The 16093-nt window shown below is 33.4% G+C and overlaps 2 protein-coding genes across 2 annotated transcripts; one reads left to right on the top strand and one right to left on the bottom strand.

Annotated features, from left to right (window-relative positions):
- Positions 1-253: 253 nt before the first annotated feature.
- Positions 254-2355, bottom strand: LOC110722808 (probable aquaporin TIP-type). Its single transcript, XM_021902108.1, has 3 exons — positions 2125-2355; positions 1441-1691; positions 254-865 (listed from the first exon to the last, which is right to left on the bottom strand). The coding sequence occupies exons 1-3, from the start codon at positions 2249-2251 to the stop codon at positions 491-493; spliced, it is 753 nt and encodes a 250-aa protein (XP_021757800.1). The 5' UTR covers positions 2252-2355; the 3' UTR covers positions 254-490.
- A 3426-nt stretch (positions 2356-5781) lies between these two features.
- Positions 5782-14127, top strand: LOC110722806. Its single transcript, XM_021902106.1, has 11 exons — positions 5782-6044; positions 6661-6736; positions 6930-7019; positions 7224-7340; positions 7716-8054; positions 9780-10102; positions 10482-10581; positions 10666-10725; positions 12001-12087; positions 12912-13052; positions 13379-14127. Exons 1-11 carry the CDS (start codon positions 5959-5961, stop codon positions 13706-13708), a joined length of 1749 nt encoding a protein of 582 aa, XP_021757798.1. The 5' UTR covers positions 5782-5958; the 3' UTR covers positions 13709-14127.
- The last annotated feature ends 1966 nt before the right edge of the window (positions 14128-16093 follow it).

The raw sequence follows: 16093 nt of genomic DNA, 5'->3' as shown, positions 1-16093 counted from the left end.
GTCAAAACCATAATGTGTCACCAAAGAGGATTCTAGTGAAGTATCTAGCATAAGCCTAGCCTATATGTGAGTATGTGACTCACTGACTCGAACATAATGATAGCTTTGCCTATCAAAGATGCTAACTTCATAACACGAAAAAGATTGAGATGAAACAGTGGATCCATGGAAGACCTTGAGGCGGCGTAATACTAATAGTTTTTCAATATAGCAATGTATATCAAAACATTCAGAATTATTAAAAACAAAATGATTGATCTAATTGTTCCAGCTTAAAATAGAGGAGAATGTTCAATAATTTCACAAAAGAAGGAAACAAGAGCGGATAAAACAACCGATTTAACAAGAAACTTTTATCATATACATTGCTTTTACTAGCAAATTTCACACAATAAAAGACAAGTGCATTACAATAAAGGCCAGATTTTGCACCAAATATTTAGGCATTTTCCTCTAAAAAGAGAAAACAAAAGAAAAGGATAATAACAACTTAAGCATAACTGTCAGAGGCTGGAACAGGGGTATATGACTCAATAAAGATGTCACCATATACAAGCCCAGCAAGCCCACCTCCAATAAGTGGGCCGACCCAATAGATCCAGCTTTGAGAAAGGTCACCACTAACAATAGCTGGGCCGAATGATCGGGCTGGGTTCATTGATCCACCACTGAATGGGCCTGCAGCAAGGATGTTGGCCCCAACAATGAATCCAATTGCAATTGGGGCAATGATTCCGATTTGGCCCTTCTTTGGGTCAGCAGCTGTGGCGTAGACGGTGTAAACAAGTGCAAAGGTGATCACAATTTCCATCACAATGCCTTCAATTGCGTTCATTCCTGAGGCTACTCCGTGGGCTGGAATGCTCTGTTTTCAAAATTAAGACAACCACAATATCGAAGTTTGTTAGTCTTTCTATTCCAGAAAATATTTGTAATAATTTGACTTTTGTACTATTGAATTTACGACATTTGACAATAACTTTTACTATTTATACAAGCTTACTATTGAATATTGATTACAGCTATTCTAAAATAAATAGAATATCTCATCTCTAATTGCCAAAAAATAATATAGTAGGGTTTAAGAATTTAAATTTGTAGGGTTTAAGCCTATAGAATTGAATTTGTATATATATCAACAATCAATGTAATAAATCGACTATTGAAAAAGTTAAGTTTTCTAACAACATACGCATGGTTGTTGGTTTATTTATTTATGGCTTTGTTCTCTTCTTATTCATATTATTTATTCTTGTTTAAGTCAAACCAGACTAGACCATACCAAAAAAGTATAAAGTAATAAGTTTAACTAGACATTAAATTTATATTAGACCAAAATTTCAAAAATTCAAATCAAAACACTTGAATAAGATGAAGAGAACAAAGTGATATAGCTCCCTGGCTAGCTAGTAAGAGGATCGAGAGAGAAAAGAAGCTGACCATGCCATTGGTGGTGAATTGGAGGAGAAGGCAAGCAACAACAGAGCCAAGGACTTGGGCAATCCAGTAGAAGAAGCCAGTAAGAATGGTGATGTGTCCACCAATAGCCAATCCAAAGGTGACAGCTGGATTCAAATGTCCACCTGAAACATTGGCTGCCATGGCAACACCAACAAATAGGGCAAATGCATGAGCCACTGCCACTGCTACTAACCCTGCTGGGTCTAATGCTCCTCCTTCTGTCACCTTGCCTGCACATTATTCATAAACATATATAAGATTCAGTCTCGTATTATTATGACTCTGAAGAATTATGTCTACGTTATGAATTTTTACAATCTAACTATTTGTATGGAATACCATTTCGAAAAACAAAGGATTATTAGGATGCACGGTTAGCAAAACCCTTGTTTTTATTTATACCTCCAATATATTTCTGTTAAGAGTATTACTCGTAGACCTTAGCTTGTTTTCTTCTTTAATTTGAAAAACATTAGTTTTAAAATTTTAACCTATAAAAATAAGTTAAATATAAAAATAGCTTGTTTTAATCGGTAAGAATAAGGTGAAGCGAACTTAAAATGCTTTGTACGTAGTAGAAAACTTTTAAATTTGAACATAGTAAAAACTAATTAATGAAAGAAATAGCCTAAGAAAAAAAAGTACAAGTAGTACTAGACTTACTGAATGCGATTGCAGATCCTACTCCAGCAAAAACAAAGAGCAGGGTGGCAATAAATTCAGCTACATAACACCTGATTGAAGCAAGACTAAAAGAGTCACCAAAGCTACCAAATGCCAACTTCACCATTTTTCCACAAAAAATTCAAAAAACTCTCTAATTAAAATTTGAAGGGATTAATTACTTAGTTAATTAGCTCTAAGTTGTATATTGTGATGATGATTAGATGAAATTCTACTGTTTATATATGCCCTTGATCCATGTGGCACCGTCCAACGGCCCCATGTAATGACCTGTCACTCTTTAATTAGTCGCCGGCCTACCGCCCTTAATTTTGATTATAGAGCATTATGAGGCGCATAATCTTGTATTTTCTCCCTTAAACTAGCCTTGCTTACCTAATCTCAATGAACATAAAGAAAACATACAATAGTAGAATATTATGAACTTTAGAACTTTGGTGTATATTTCTAATGTTGGTCCGTTGGAATATCCATGTCACTAACAAAGAATGTTGTTTATTTTAATCTTAAAAAAGCTGTAACACTTATCCATAATCTTAAATTAAGCTCTAAATTTTGTTGTGGACTAGGCAAATGGCAATAAAAGATGATGAAGAATCTAATCATATGATCATATGATGGAGTGGTTTATCTTCAAGTAATTTTTAATGTTGTTATTAGGTGGACTTTGGACATGAAATAACGACTTTCATTATTACTTACTCCTATTATATAGTTAGTGGTAATGAACGTACGTATATCTTGTTAATTTGTTGTCCATAGTATTATGAGATGGTAGCTATTCCCATCTCCAAGGGCTTGTCTCGGGCTCGACCCTCACCAACTACAAGAAAATGACGATATGGCCTTGTACTAGTAAAGAATTTTAGTAAAATGCCGTTGGATGTGGATCTTAATTCTTCATTATGAGAGGCTAGGGTAACCCATGAATATCATATACATCGTAAAAGAATAGTGTCATACATAGTGTCCATATATGAAGCATGACTAGGTGGAGTTGTAAGAATATTGATTGAATTTAAATAAATCATATACTCCGTATATGAATTCAATTCAGACTTTATCAAACTTCGATCAAAATTATATGCTGCAACATGATTAGATCGATCTAACTCAAAAAATTTCACCTATCAATTTTTCTCCCAAAAATTATACTCACTATTTTGGCAATAATAAATTTGAGATCCACCATATGCTACCCCATTAATTTTCTGTTAGGGAATTAAGAAATGTTATGTCCAAATCACTAATTTGAATTAAATAATTTACGTAGTTTAGAATTTTTCAGATGCAATATAATATGATGTGATGGTTAAGTTGCTCATGTAAGCTTTTGCTAATAAGGTTGTGATATTGAATTAAATAATTTAATTAAATGATGATTATCTTCAAAGACTTCATTATATATTTATGCTTTGTTCTTTTCAACTTCAAACTTGTAAATTTTCACCTAAAAAAAACTAATAAAATTACAAAAAATCACTTATAATATAGGTCTCTGATAAACTTAGTTTAGGCTTGATAAGAAAAATGTGGACAAGATTATTCCTACGTCATTTATACATAGTGTTTACAAATTTATTAATTAAAAAAAAAAAAAAAAAAAAAAAAACTGTGAAAATAATATGGTATTTCAAATTACTCTCCATTTATTTACTAAAAAAAAATCATTTTTTCCCTTATATTGTTATGTTGTATCTTTTTAATTGGTCCTACTATTCGCTTACAAACACCTACCAACTACACTTAAGTTCTCCTTTTGTAAGGGTATGTTCTCTTACGTTGAAATTCAGTTCAATTCAGCTCAGTTCAATTCAGTTCAGCTCCTAATTTCCTTCTCTTATAAAATATTCAGTTCAGTTATCAATTCAATTCAATTTCAGTTCAGCTCAGCTTACTTCAGTTCAATTCAGTTCAGCTCAGTTCAGTTCAGTTCAGCTGAGTTCAGTAAATGAGAAAAGGCCCTAAATCCACTATTCTGCTATCCCCTCAGCAAGACATTAGTATCATAACAAATTAGCAACAGCATTTTATGTGAGCATATCTTTAACAGGAACCTTGCTTTGAACCAACACAAAAGGCTTCCAAATTGCTTTGATTTATGTTGACATGTCTTAGATAGGAACCTTTTTTTTTTTTTTTTTTTTTTTTTCGGGAAAGAGTCTTAGATAGGAACTTTGCCCCCAAAATTTTGCATTTGTTGCTCATTTTTTTCATAAGTGTTTCTTAAACGGTACGTGCATGTAATTAGCTTTTTTCTAGTGATGAGAGCCAAAGTAGGCACCTAGGTAGCAACCAAGACTAGGGATGACAATTTAATCCGAGTTCGATTCGAATCCGATCCGATCCGAAGGAAAATATTCGGTTCGAATCCGTTTAAAATTAGTCCGAATCCGATAAAATAGATCCGAATCCGAATAGGAAGTGGATCGAACTTGGACCCTACGCAAAGTCCGATGGAGTCCGATCCGAGTCCGAATCCGAGAGTATAAGAATATGCTCTATAACTTGGGAATATTATTTTCTTGTTTTGTAACAAAATTTTGTTACATAACTAGTTTATAATTTAAATATGTTATGTTTATACTTTAATTGGTATGACAATACAAGCAATTATAGGTATATGACATTACAAAAAATAAAAATAAAAAATATTCGGATTATTTCGGAGGTCCGTATAAACAGACTGGATTCGGATCCGAAAATTATGAGTCGGATCGGATTCGGACTCGGATTTTTCAGATTCGGATCCGAGTCCAGGATCCGTTTACTAAACAGATCAGATTCGGATTTAGCCACGTATTCAAGCTAATTAAGATGTTTGATTTCATCGTTTACATATAAGGGTTAAGGGTTCGATTTTCCCCTCCAAGTGTTTCACAAAGTGTATCAATCTCCCATATACTCCATTTGTTCCTTAATGTTTGTTTCATATCTCAACTTTCGCTTTTTTAGAAGTGTATTAACTTTGTAAAATTGTTGACAGTCTTGACACTCTACTACGCCGTACTCCGAAGCACTTACAGTCTTGACTAAGGGCCTGTTTTCATTCATTTATTTTCAGTTCAGTTCAACTAAGTTTAGCCTATGGGAACCGGCCCTAATACGGACTAACTAAAAATAAGGCAAATTCAAAACCGACTTGAATTTAATGACATTTTCATGCTCAAACCGGCTTTTAAGTTTCACCAGAGTGACTGGTGATTTCTGCGGATTTTGCCCACACTCCAAAAATAAAATAAAATAAAATAAAATATCATCAATCATCATTATCAGCTTGTTCAAATTTCCGTTTTCAAAGAGAAATCCTCAGAAATATTTCACACGCAGTTGCAGGTGAGAAAATTAAATGCTTCTTCAATTTCTCTCGCATTTAATGCTCCCAACTTCACACAACTTACCCCAATTCCTTCAATTTATCTGCTCTTCTGTTTTCTTCAATTTTTGCTCTTTTGTCCCACTTTTTTAAGGTAATTCGTGTTATCTATTTACTGGGTTCTCAACTCTAAATCATCACCAAAAATAAATCAATTTAATCAATTTCAATTTCAATTTCAATTTCAAATTTTTACCTCCAACTTTTTTATATTTAATGTGAAAGTTGATTGAGTAGTCTTTATCAGTTGTCCTTCAACATTTACTACACTAACTCTTCTTTAATTTTGTTAGTTGGAGAACAGTGAATTGGTTTCAATTTATTCACCTATTTTACCACTTTTCAGATGTTGGGAATTGGAAATTAGGGGTTTTTTGGTACAATTTTGACTGTTTAAGAGAAACCCAGGAAAAAAATTCAATCTTTTGAGGTTTTTAATGGAGGGTTTGAGCATAGATAAAGATGAATGTGTTGGTGGGAGGAGAGAGAATGGGGTTTCAATTCATCATAGGCGTTCAAGGAGGTGACAACATTGCTTATTATAAGCCCATTATTATATTCTTAATTTTCTTGGGTTATGTTTTAAATATTTTTAAAAAAATTGTTTTAACTGATAAAATCAAGTTAATTTGGCCTATTTGTTTATGTTGTTCAGTTGGGCTGTTGAATTTCTATATGGTATATTGGTACTTAATTAGTTGTGCACTTATGCATATATTCATGGGCCAGGACTTTAGTCTATATTTTTGTTGGTGTTTTGTAGCTTTGTGCCAGTTTCTACTTACTAGTATATGGTTAATTGGTTTGGCACTTTATAGCTGCTGAGATAATTTTCATGCTTAACGAAATTTTCGGACTTTGTTCCGCTTATCATTGGCTGTGAATTGGTTTTAGATCTTGGTAAAATCAAAGCTTTGAAGTTATTAAAAATGGTAATCCTGCAATGCAGTAACTTGATGGGTGCTTTTATCAATTTAGCATGGAAAAATTTGTGTTACTATGTGATGTATATGGTGCTAGTTTGGATGCTATTTAGTATTAGTACTCCAAATGAGAACAAATTGATGTATGAGTAGAGTAGTATACCATATTGGGGTGTTTATATTGCTGCCTTAATGTCTCCATTTTTCTCACTTCAGTGCTTCAGACAAGAAAGCTGATATATCAAGATTTGGAGTTCCTTATTCTATTGAGTGCAACCATGATTTATCACTTGTAAGACCACATATTCTCCTTATTGGTTTTGAATCCAGCTTCACTGTATGGTGGTTGGACTATAAGATGTTAAAATTGTTACAAAATTATATGTCGAAGTTTTGAATCTTGTTGTCTGCTTATTTATTTTTGGATGATGAGTATGGTTTACTTTGACGAATTACATGTTTTTTTGGGTTCTTGTTGTTCATAGGACTCACCATTTTCAACAAGGACTTTCATAGGGCGATCCATTGATTCGAGTACAAGCTCATCAAATCACCGTGCCTCTTTGGAAAAGGATGTAAGTTAGTTTGGCGAATGAATGAATTTAACTAAGTAATCCTAATTTTGAAAGATTATCTAATCTCACTTTAAGGAGAAAGGGATAGATGTCTTAGCAAGTAGGTATTCTGGTTTCTTGTTATGAAGTAGGAATCTCAACTTGTAATAGGGTTGTTATATAATGTGCTTAACATAATTATGCATGGTGTAATGCTAATTGCAGGTATATTTACTACAATCACGTTTGCAGCAAGAGAAGTCTATGCGCATTATGCTGGAGAAAGCAATTGGTCGGGCCTCTAGTGCTTTGTCGCCAGGTCATAGGCATTTTGCCTCTCAGGTAAAACAAAGACTCTAATATTTTAAACCTACTGATGCTTAATGACTCCCACTTGTGGAAATGTTTGTAATCATATTAGCTTTGATCATTGAGGAAACTTGGAACAAATATCAATACAAATGAACAATAAAGATCTTATAATATAGGAATTTAACTAAATGAATTTGTGAGTAATTAATTGCATTAGGGTCCTCAATAAAACCATGCCTTGATCCACTAGTGGCATAGTTGACTTAGGAGCTTGAATCCTTTTGCTTACTTGCACTTTGTGGAATATTTTTTATTAAGAAAGTAGAAGGTGCAAGTTAATGGTTATTTTGTCTTTTGGGTGTCTTAATTGGAAACTACTGTTGTTAACTTCTCTGATTTTATCAGGCGAAGGAGCTGATTGCCGAGATTGAGTTACTTGAAGAAGAGGTATCCAATAGAGAGCAGCATGTTCTTACTCTTTACAGGAATATCTTTGATCAGTGTGCCAGTCAGCCATCTTCTGTGCAAACATCTAGCTTGAGTTCTCCTGTTCATACTAAAAATAAACCAAGAAAGCATCCTAGCATAATTTCAAGCGCATTTTGTTCCTCGAAGAAATTCCCTTTGCGAGGTCTTTCGTTAAAAAACATTTCTGCAAAGAAAGATGGCAAGATTAAACATGGCTCATTATGCGTAGGAAAAATAGACATCCATAATGAGAAGCCCTGTTCTAACCAGATCAAGGTATTTTCTAGAATCCAGACACTTTTTTTTTTTTTTTGCTTCGCTTGGTCATGAAATCATGAATTAGTACCATTTTTTAATAATAATTTCTATCTAGAGTCCCTATCAAATCTTGTCTTGGTCAACAAAATGAAAAAAGAAATTGCCAAATTATAATTGATTTCCTTCTCTTTGTAGTGATTAGTGAGTGGATGCTAGATGTTTGAAATGATGTGATGACCTATTACTTTCACATAAATAGCTATATATGCATTGTTACAGTCCCCTAATCATGTAGCACAGAGCCACAGATATTAATCATTGTCATAAATTACATTTGATGGTAATTGCCAACTCTTTAATTTATAGTCTTCTCTTTATAGTGAGTAGATATCAGAAGCTTGAAATGATGTAATGAGACTGATGATGTAAAACTCTCACATCAATGTCTACATATGCATTATAATCAAAGAAAATCTCATCATGTAACATGCACTTACATTGGCACTTGATGTTCATATGGTATAATAGCTGCAAATGGATACTTTTATTCATGTAGAAAGGGAGGGGGATATGGCAGGTTTAAATGTTTGATATGAGTTCTATGAATAATACGAAGTAATACATAGTAATTTGGCCTGTTTGTAAAATGGCCCACAATTTCTGTTGATAAAAACGTCGGATTTGTTTATTTTACCCCACCCTACCCTCGCTCCACCCCAGCAAATTGAACTCAAGACTGGAGTCTGTATTCGTACTATTGCTTTGATATCAATGCCAGGGAAACAAGTGTTTAACTTCTTGGGCTGGGATAGGCTTATTAGAGCTGAGGCATTCAAATATAGTTATATAGATTAGGTATACTCAAACTTGGCCACCACACCATTTTAAGAAGTGAAAACTACAAAGATGAATTCAGGTGATGAAATAGGTGCTTTGGGTTCATATAGGTCGGATGCAGGGCATTTAGGAAGGTCGGTTAGGAATTTGAGAGTAGCAAAGATGTGTATGTTGAGATAAATGTGCAGGAGAAAATGTGGGAGGTGACATGAGGTTCTAGCAGTGTGTTGATGAAGAAAATAAGAAACGGATCATAGGGGTGGGGAAAATGAGTAACTTTAGGTAACCTTGTATGTACTTGTCTCTTTTTTTGTTGAGCAGCAACTCTTATTAGTACACAATTGGTAAAACAATGTAAAACTGTTTCTGTTTCTGTTTCTCACAACTGTTTGTTAGATTTGGTGGCAAGAAATTCTATTCCTAATAAATGTTTCTCTAGATTTCTAGAATCACTTTCTAGGAAATGTACTTTTCAGAAACAAAAGTTTATTTTCAGATGGCTTAACAGACCCTAACCTTAAAGAAAGTTAGGCCTTAGACCAGCATCACCAGCACTTGGGTTGTTTTTGTTGTTATTTAAATCATGTTGCATTGATTTTCCTGCCTTCGTGTATGGAGATGAGGAGTTCCTTATAGTTAATTTTATCTGTCCTGTTGTAATGATGGCATCTGCCAAAAGGTTGATTTAAATGTCTGAATTAGTCAGAGGCTCTTTCATCTGCCACTGACCTGGCTGTCTTCAACTAGTTCAACATGCTGTAATTTATTCTTATTAGGCTGTGCCTGAACCTCTCTCTCTCTCTCTCTCTCTCTCTCTCCCCCCCCCCCTCCCATTCTGCCCCCTCTAAGTGTGACTTTGATATTTGTTCTACACTTCTACTTAGATTTCTTTTTTGTGCTTTTCAGGTTCATGGAAAGTCATCAGACATGGTGAAGAATTCTGGTGTGCGAACATTGAAGGATTACCTTCATCAGTGCCCTAGCAAATTGTCTGAGGAAATGGTTAAGTGTATGGCAGCAGTTTACTGCTGGTTTTGCAGTGCTGCATCAACAAGCTCGGAAAATTTAAAGAATCATCAATCATCTGGTGTTGCAAAGTCTTGTGGTGATTTTAATCCCCAGCTTGGCAGCCAGAAAAAACATACTTCGAAATCCATGCTAGAGATATCCTCAATGCCAACTGAAAAAAAACAAGTTTCTCGTGCATCTTATGCAATCACCAGCTATAGGTGGGTTTCATTATTAAACATTACCCTTATGCCTGGAAGAGAATATTTCCCTCATTAGTGGCAAAGTGGCAAGGCTCCTTATATGTGGTCAAACCCAAAACTGTAATGTGCTGTTTACAAGTTTGTGTTATACAATCCAATTGTTTTGCAAAAGGGTAATTGGAACTTAGGATAGGTATGCTGTCATTGCGCTGGTTTTTTTTTTTTAAAGTAAAGTTTTGGATCTTAGATCCATGAATACTTGTAAATTTCAGGTTTACTAAGTCACCATATATTTTCTCTGATCAGTGGCGTAAATGTTTGGTACTTCTATCTTACACACATGAAACTTTTAAAGTATGTGTAAATTTTGAACGCAATCCTTTATTTCCACTTGCAGAGAACTCGTTGAGCAACTGAAAAGGGTTAATGTGAGCCAAATGGAAGTCGAAGCCCAGATTGCATTTTGGATCAACATCTATAATTCACTCATAATGCATGTATGGATTACAATATGAAATTGCTGTTTAATTTTTGCATGTTATATGTCTTCATTTTAACTCTTTGATCCTTGTATTTTGTAGGCATATTTAGCGTACGGAATCCCCCATAGCTCTCTGAGAAGACTAGCTCTGTTTCACAAGGTAGTGCAATTACATGATGTTCTTATTGATGCATCAGGTCATGCTTTATTGACAAGGGATATTATTTGGCATATTAGGCAATGTGTCCCTTACAAATAAAGTCACTTTGATATCAAAGAAACATTTTTTCTTTTCCTGCAATTCTCAATACCATCCTCCTTTCAAGGGTTCTTTTAGATCCTGCTGTTTGAAAGGGATCCAAATAATAAATTGCAACATTTTGATCAACCCAACTAAACAGCTTAAAAGCTGGGTTTGAGATGCATTTTATTCACTTGATTTTCACTTACTATAACTTATTTTACTTATTTTAGTTGTAAATTGAACTATTGGTGACCCTTGATGAAAGTTATTTAGACTTATTGTTCTAGAACATGTACTACTCCCTCTATTCCTAAATGCTTGCAATACATGTGTTTGCGTGTAGTTTAGGAAAGCTTGGGGGGTAGTATATTGAATTGAACAAACTAATCTACAAGTAGAGCTAACGGGGGCTATGGGGTTATTTTTAATTGTTGTGGAAGAGAGAAATAATAAAGAATTAGTGCAAGTAGGGTTAGTGGGAAAAAGAAACAATAAAATAATTGTGGAGACCCATGCCAAAATAAGTATTTAGAAACAGACAAAAGAGGCAAGTGTTGCAAGTATTTAGGAACAGAGGGTATCAAAACCTATTAATCCTTATTTGAATTTGTCTCAACTTATAAACCCTTAAATAAGTGGAAATAAGGTGAACAGTACAAGATCCTTAGTCTTGTAAAGGGGGTCAAGGGTGACCTATTATGTTTGTACCTGGAGTGGATGATACCACAAGCCATTTAAATTTTGAACCTTGTCACGCATGATACATGATTTTGTTATAAGGTTTCGCATAGTGCTTTGTCTAGCTCATGAATAGTGAGGATCAGGATTAAATTGATGATTCAGAAACATATGTGTATTTTTGCTTTACCTTTGACCAAATTTCTTTAATTTTCGAGCTACATGTAGCTACATGTTCTTAGTGATAGCTTTAGTAAGGTTTCGAACAGCATTATTCTTAAGAAATGGCTTTAAATAATTGTGTTTGTGTTTATATCTGAGAGGTTGGCTTCTCATATCTGAGAGGTTGGCTTCTCAAATAAAAGATGTAATTCATAAAAGGGGTTGCTAAAGCTCTTATTTTCAAGGATACTATTAGTCTCTTAGCTTAATGATTCGATAATAATTCTGTATTTTCACAAATTTTTACACCATAAAACCTGATGAATTGACAGGTTTCTCTGTGTAGTGCAGGCGGGCTACAACATTGGTGGCATAGTTGTCACTGCAAATGCCATAGAACACTCAATCTTCTGCTTTCGTACACCTCGAGTTGGTGGGGTAATTGCTTCTGGCTATTCTCTATCATTAATGTAGCTTAAGGAATGTAGTCTCCAGATTGTAACTGGCCATCTGCTTGTGTCCTGATACTTGATTCATATGGATTTGCCTTCAAAATTTTGTTAATACTCAAAATAATGTTAAAGAATCATTATTTGTTGTTGGCTGTCCTTTAATTAAGTGACTTTACTATCCCTAAAAATAATGAAGATGTATGTGTATAGCTTTATGTACTTATTCGAACCTTCCTATTTACACACTTCTCTCTCTTCCCGATATCCATAAGGAAAGTAGGTTTTATTTTTCAAACCTTCCAGTATTTTCTTAAACTGGACCTCTAACATAAAGAGAGCTTCTTTTTGGAATTGAGTAATGTACTGCTATCATCTATTGATTTCACCTCCTCCTCTATCCTGTTAGACTGATATTTACTCGCATCTTTAAAAATAAATATGTGCCTGCCAAATTGCGTTGCAGGGATCTGAATGAGAGAATGGTAGACTGGCATCCTTCCCTTGTAGAAAAGTTTGTACATGAGCATCCTTCATTTCCTTTTCCTTATGAAACTTGGAGAGAGAAAACAGTGGTGTGAAATCAAACTAAAATTTTAACTGGAAAAGATTAGATATAGAGTGATTGCGGAAAGTTTTTTTTTTTTACTGTTGCAGGATAATTTCCTATGTCTGCTTGGATGATATTCTTGCATTTTCACAATTTTAAATTTTTTTTATTGTTTATCAGCATCAGCTATGCAATCTTTTTGATTCAGTTGCATAGGAGTCGAAGAAAAACATGCCTTCACTAAGTAGTATTTGTTTGTGCAGTGGGTTGAAACCTTTCTATCGACTGCCTTCAGAAAGAAATCTGGAGATGAGAAGCAACTCCTTAGCTCAAAACTCAGTCTTCCTTATTCACAATCCCTTGTTTGCTTTGCACTCTGCACTGGAGCCTACTCCGATCCTGTGGTAACTTCCTTGCTCTTGGACTATCTCCATTATCTATTGTTGTGGTATAAAGCTATAAACGGTAAACACAAGTCTCAATCTTTACTGTCGTATAGATGGGACTGACTTGAATGCATTAATCACAGTTGATAAGGTGATTAAGGTCTATCATGCGGCTTAGGACAAAATTAACCTAGACATTTATCTGAAACATTTGGGCTTTGATAAATTTAATTAATGTGTTCCTAAACCATGGAAACTTTTTGCATTTATATTTGCTCTGTCAGTCTGCTTCTGTTATGTATTATTACTCATGATGTATAAAGTTGCGTATCTATGACATCCAGCTGAAGGTCTACACAGCAGCCAATGTCAAAGACGAGTTAGAACAGGCAACTAGGGAGTTTCTTGTATCCAACATAATTATAAAGAAATCAAAGAAGGTATTTCTGCCAAAGATGCTCGAAAGGTATTCAAGAGAAGCTTCCATAGGAACTGACGAACTTCTCAAGTGGGTTTGCAAGAATGTTGATAAGAAGCTCCAAGACTCAATTCAGCGATGCCTTGATTCTAAGAACTGCAAGAAAGCATCTCAGGTAATAGAGTGGTTACCATACAGCTCTAAATTTAGATATGTATTCTCAGAAGGACTTGCTACAAAACCTTGGTGGGTTTGATAGCTTTTGATTTTCTACTGCCTGTATGATGAGAACATATCGAGCGCGTTCCATGATCACATGTTAGAAGATTAATTTTCCCCAAAAATTGTATTAGGTTAATGCATAACCTAGACTTTAACTAATCTTCTCCCTTGTTACTTTGTACAGGAGTTTTCTAGGTCCTTTTTAGTTTATGAATCCACATGCTTTCAGTTACAATCTATCCCTAAAATCCAAACTCTGTCTTACAAAGATGTTTTACTGGCCGTCATAACATGGTGATGGTTTTTAGGCTGTCATTGAATATTATTTGTGCCTGTAACAATAGTTGCTAACATTCCAAAACACCGTGTAAAAGTCAATTTTTTTTATGACCATGCGTACTACAACACTCAAATTACGACCGAAGGCTGTCGTAGGTATTAACGATGTTTTTTAGACCATCGCCCTTAGTTTATTTGCGAATTAATCTATCTATTTTTATTTAATTTATAATCTTAATAATTATTTTATTAACATTGTATATTGTGTGACAAACAGTGATACACATATACAATTAAAGTAAAATTACAAGAATTGTTTCAAAAAAAAAATAATACAAGAATTGAATTCCCTAAATGCTTCATAAGGGGTGTGAAATAAAAATGAGAAATAAAGGAATGATTTGAGAGAAATTGTAGGAAAGAGGATTGGGGATTGGGTAAAAAAAAAAAAAATAGAGAGGGCGTGGATTGGGGAAGAAGACAGAAAATTAAGGAATGATTTGAGAGATTAATATGGAGGAGTTAGTTAAGAAATATTCCCTCTAAACAAAGTTACTAAGATATTTTGCGAGTACTCAGCAAGAAAACTGAGTTTTTTTTTTTTTTTTTTTTTTTTTTGATACATGTATAATTATTTTTCTACTTAAATAAAATTGCAAGTTTTATGCCTGTCAAAAAAAAATGTAAATTTTATGGACTAAAATTGTGTTGATGTTGCTAATGCTAATGCTAATGAAGTTTTAAATCTTGTTAATTACTACGTAAATTAATTAAACAAGTGTGTAGTTTAGGATTAAGGATCAACCCTTATTGTATTATCCATCAAATAGATGTAGCATTATTTGCTTTTTAAACACGTTTTATTTTTTATTTACATTTTTTATTTACATTAACTTTTAGGTTAAAGTAAAATTTTAGTACTCTAAAGAAAGGCTAAATTATAATTGACGGATATAAAAATAAATAGTGAAACTCATACTATAATATTTATGACAAATGCATTTTATTATATTCCTAAAATTAGAATACATTGGTTAGAATGCCATAAAGTTGATAATTTATTGCAAAATTTCACTTCATATAGGAGCATTTTTTATTTTTTTTTTTTGAACGGGAGGAGCATTTTTTATTTGTTGAATGTAAAATCGATCCATCAAGTAGTATTATGTTTACTTTGTTGTATGGGCATAAATCTAAAATGATATTGGACCGACCGTGAGTAATCTCTAGCTCATGATCCATGCCTTTTGAGGCCCTTACATTATCATTCAAATAAAAGTGAGTTGTTATGATTCTAGTCCAGCAAAAAAAAAAAACCCAATAATTAAGGTAAGAAAAACTAGTACAAAATTCAATTACGCAGTTGAAATTACGAACAACTTAACCCAATATATATATAACTGAAGAAGATTTTGTTAAAATACCGAGTATTCCATATTATAAATTACATGAGGCCCATCTATTAAAATATGGTAGACATACTATATTGGATTTTATTAACATCAATCACTTTAGTCGTGAGAAATGAAAAGATTTTAGCCTATATATGTTGTATGGGACATAAAATTCTAGCAATATAAGTCCATTATGGCGTTATCTAAACCTTTCATAACGAACCAAATAAAAGTTGGATTATTTAATTTATGTAATACTCTATTCAAAAACAACAAAATTGCAACATTTTTTGACAAGAAAATTGTAATACTTAATTGCATAATACTACTACATATAAACATTTAATATATTTTCTAAGTTCCTGTCGAAAAAAAAATATATTTTCTAAGTTAGTACTCCGTATTAATTTGAAAATGCATTATGCATGGTAAAAATATTCATAAAACAACATATGAACATAATTAGTGTTGAATTTAATTTACTCAGTAATATTTATGTAGTCATCATTTTTCTGTACTGTATTAATTTTATTAATCTTTGAATTAAGATCAGGATTTTTTTTAAACCAAATTAATTACACATTGTAATTTTGCATTATCCCCAACCTTAAAAAAAATACAAAACAATAATAATAAAAAAAAAAAAAAAAAAAAAAAAGGCGCGAATGAAATGTAATATACCCCCTGAAAACCCTAACTGCTCAAACCTCGGATCCTCCAAAAGTTTAGTGACAGTTATTCTCCCA

The sequence above is a fragment of the Chenopodium quinoa genome, unplaced genomic scaffold (genome assembly GCF_001683475.1).
Source record: "Chenopodium quinoa cultivar QQ74 unplaced genomic scaffold, ASM168347v1, whole genome shotgun sequence".
NCBI lineage: Eukaryota > Viridiplantae > Streptophyta > Magnoliopsida > Caryophyllales > Amaranthaceae > Chenopodium > Chenopodium quinoa.
Note: the sequence above shows the minus strand (reverse complement) of the source record. Positions and strands in the feature narration are given on the sequence as shown.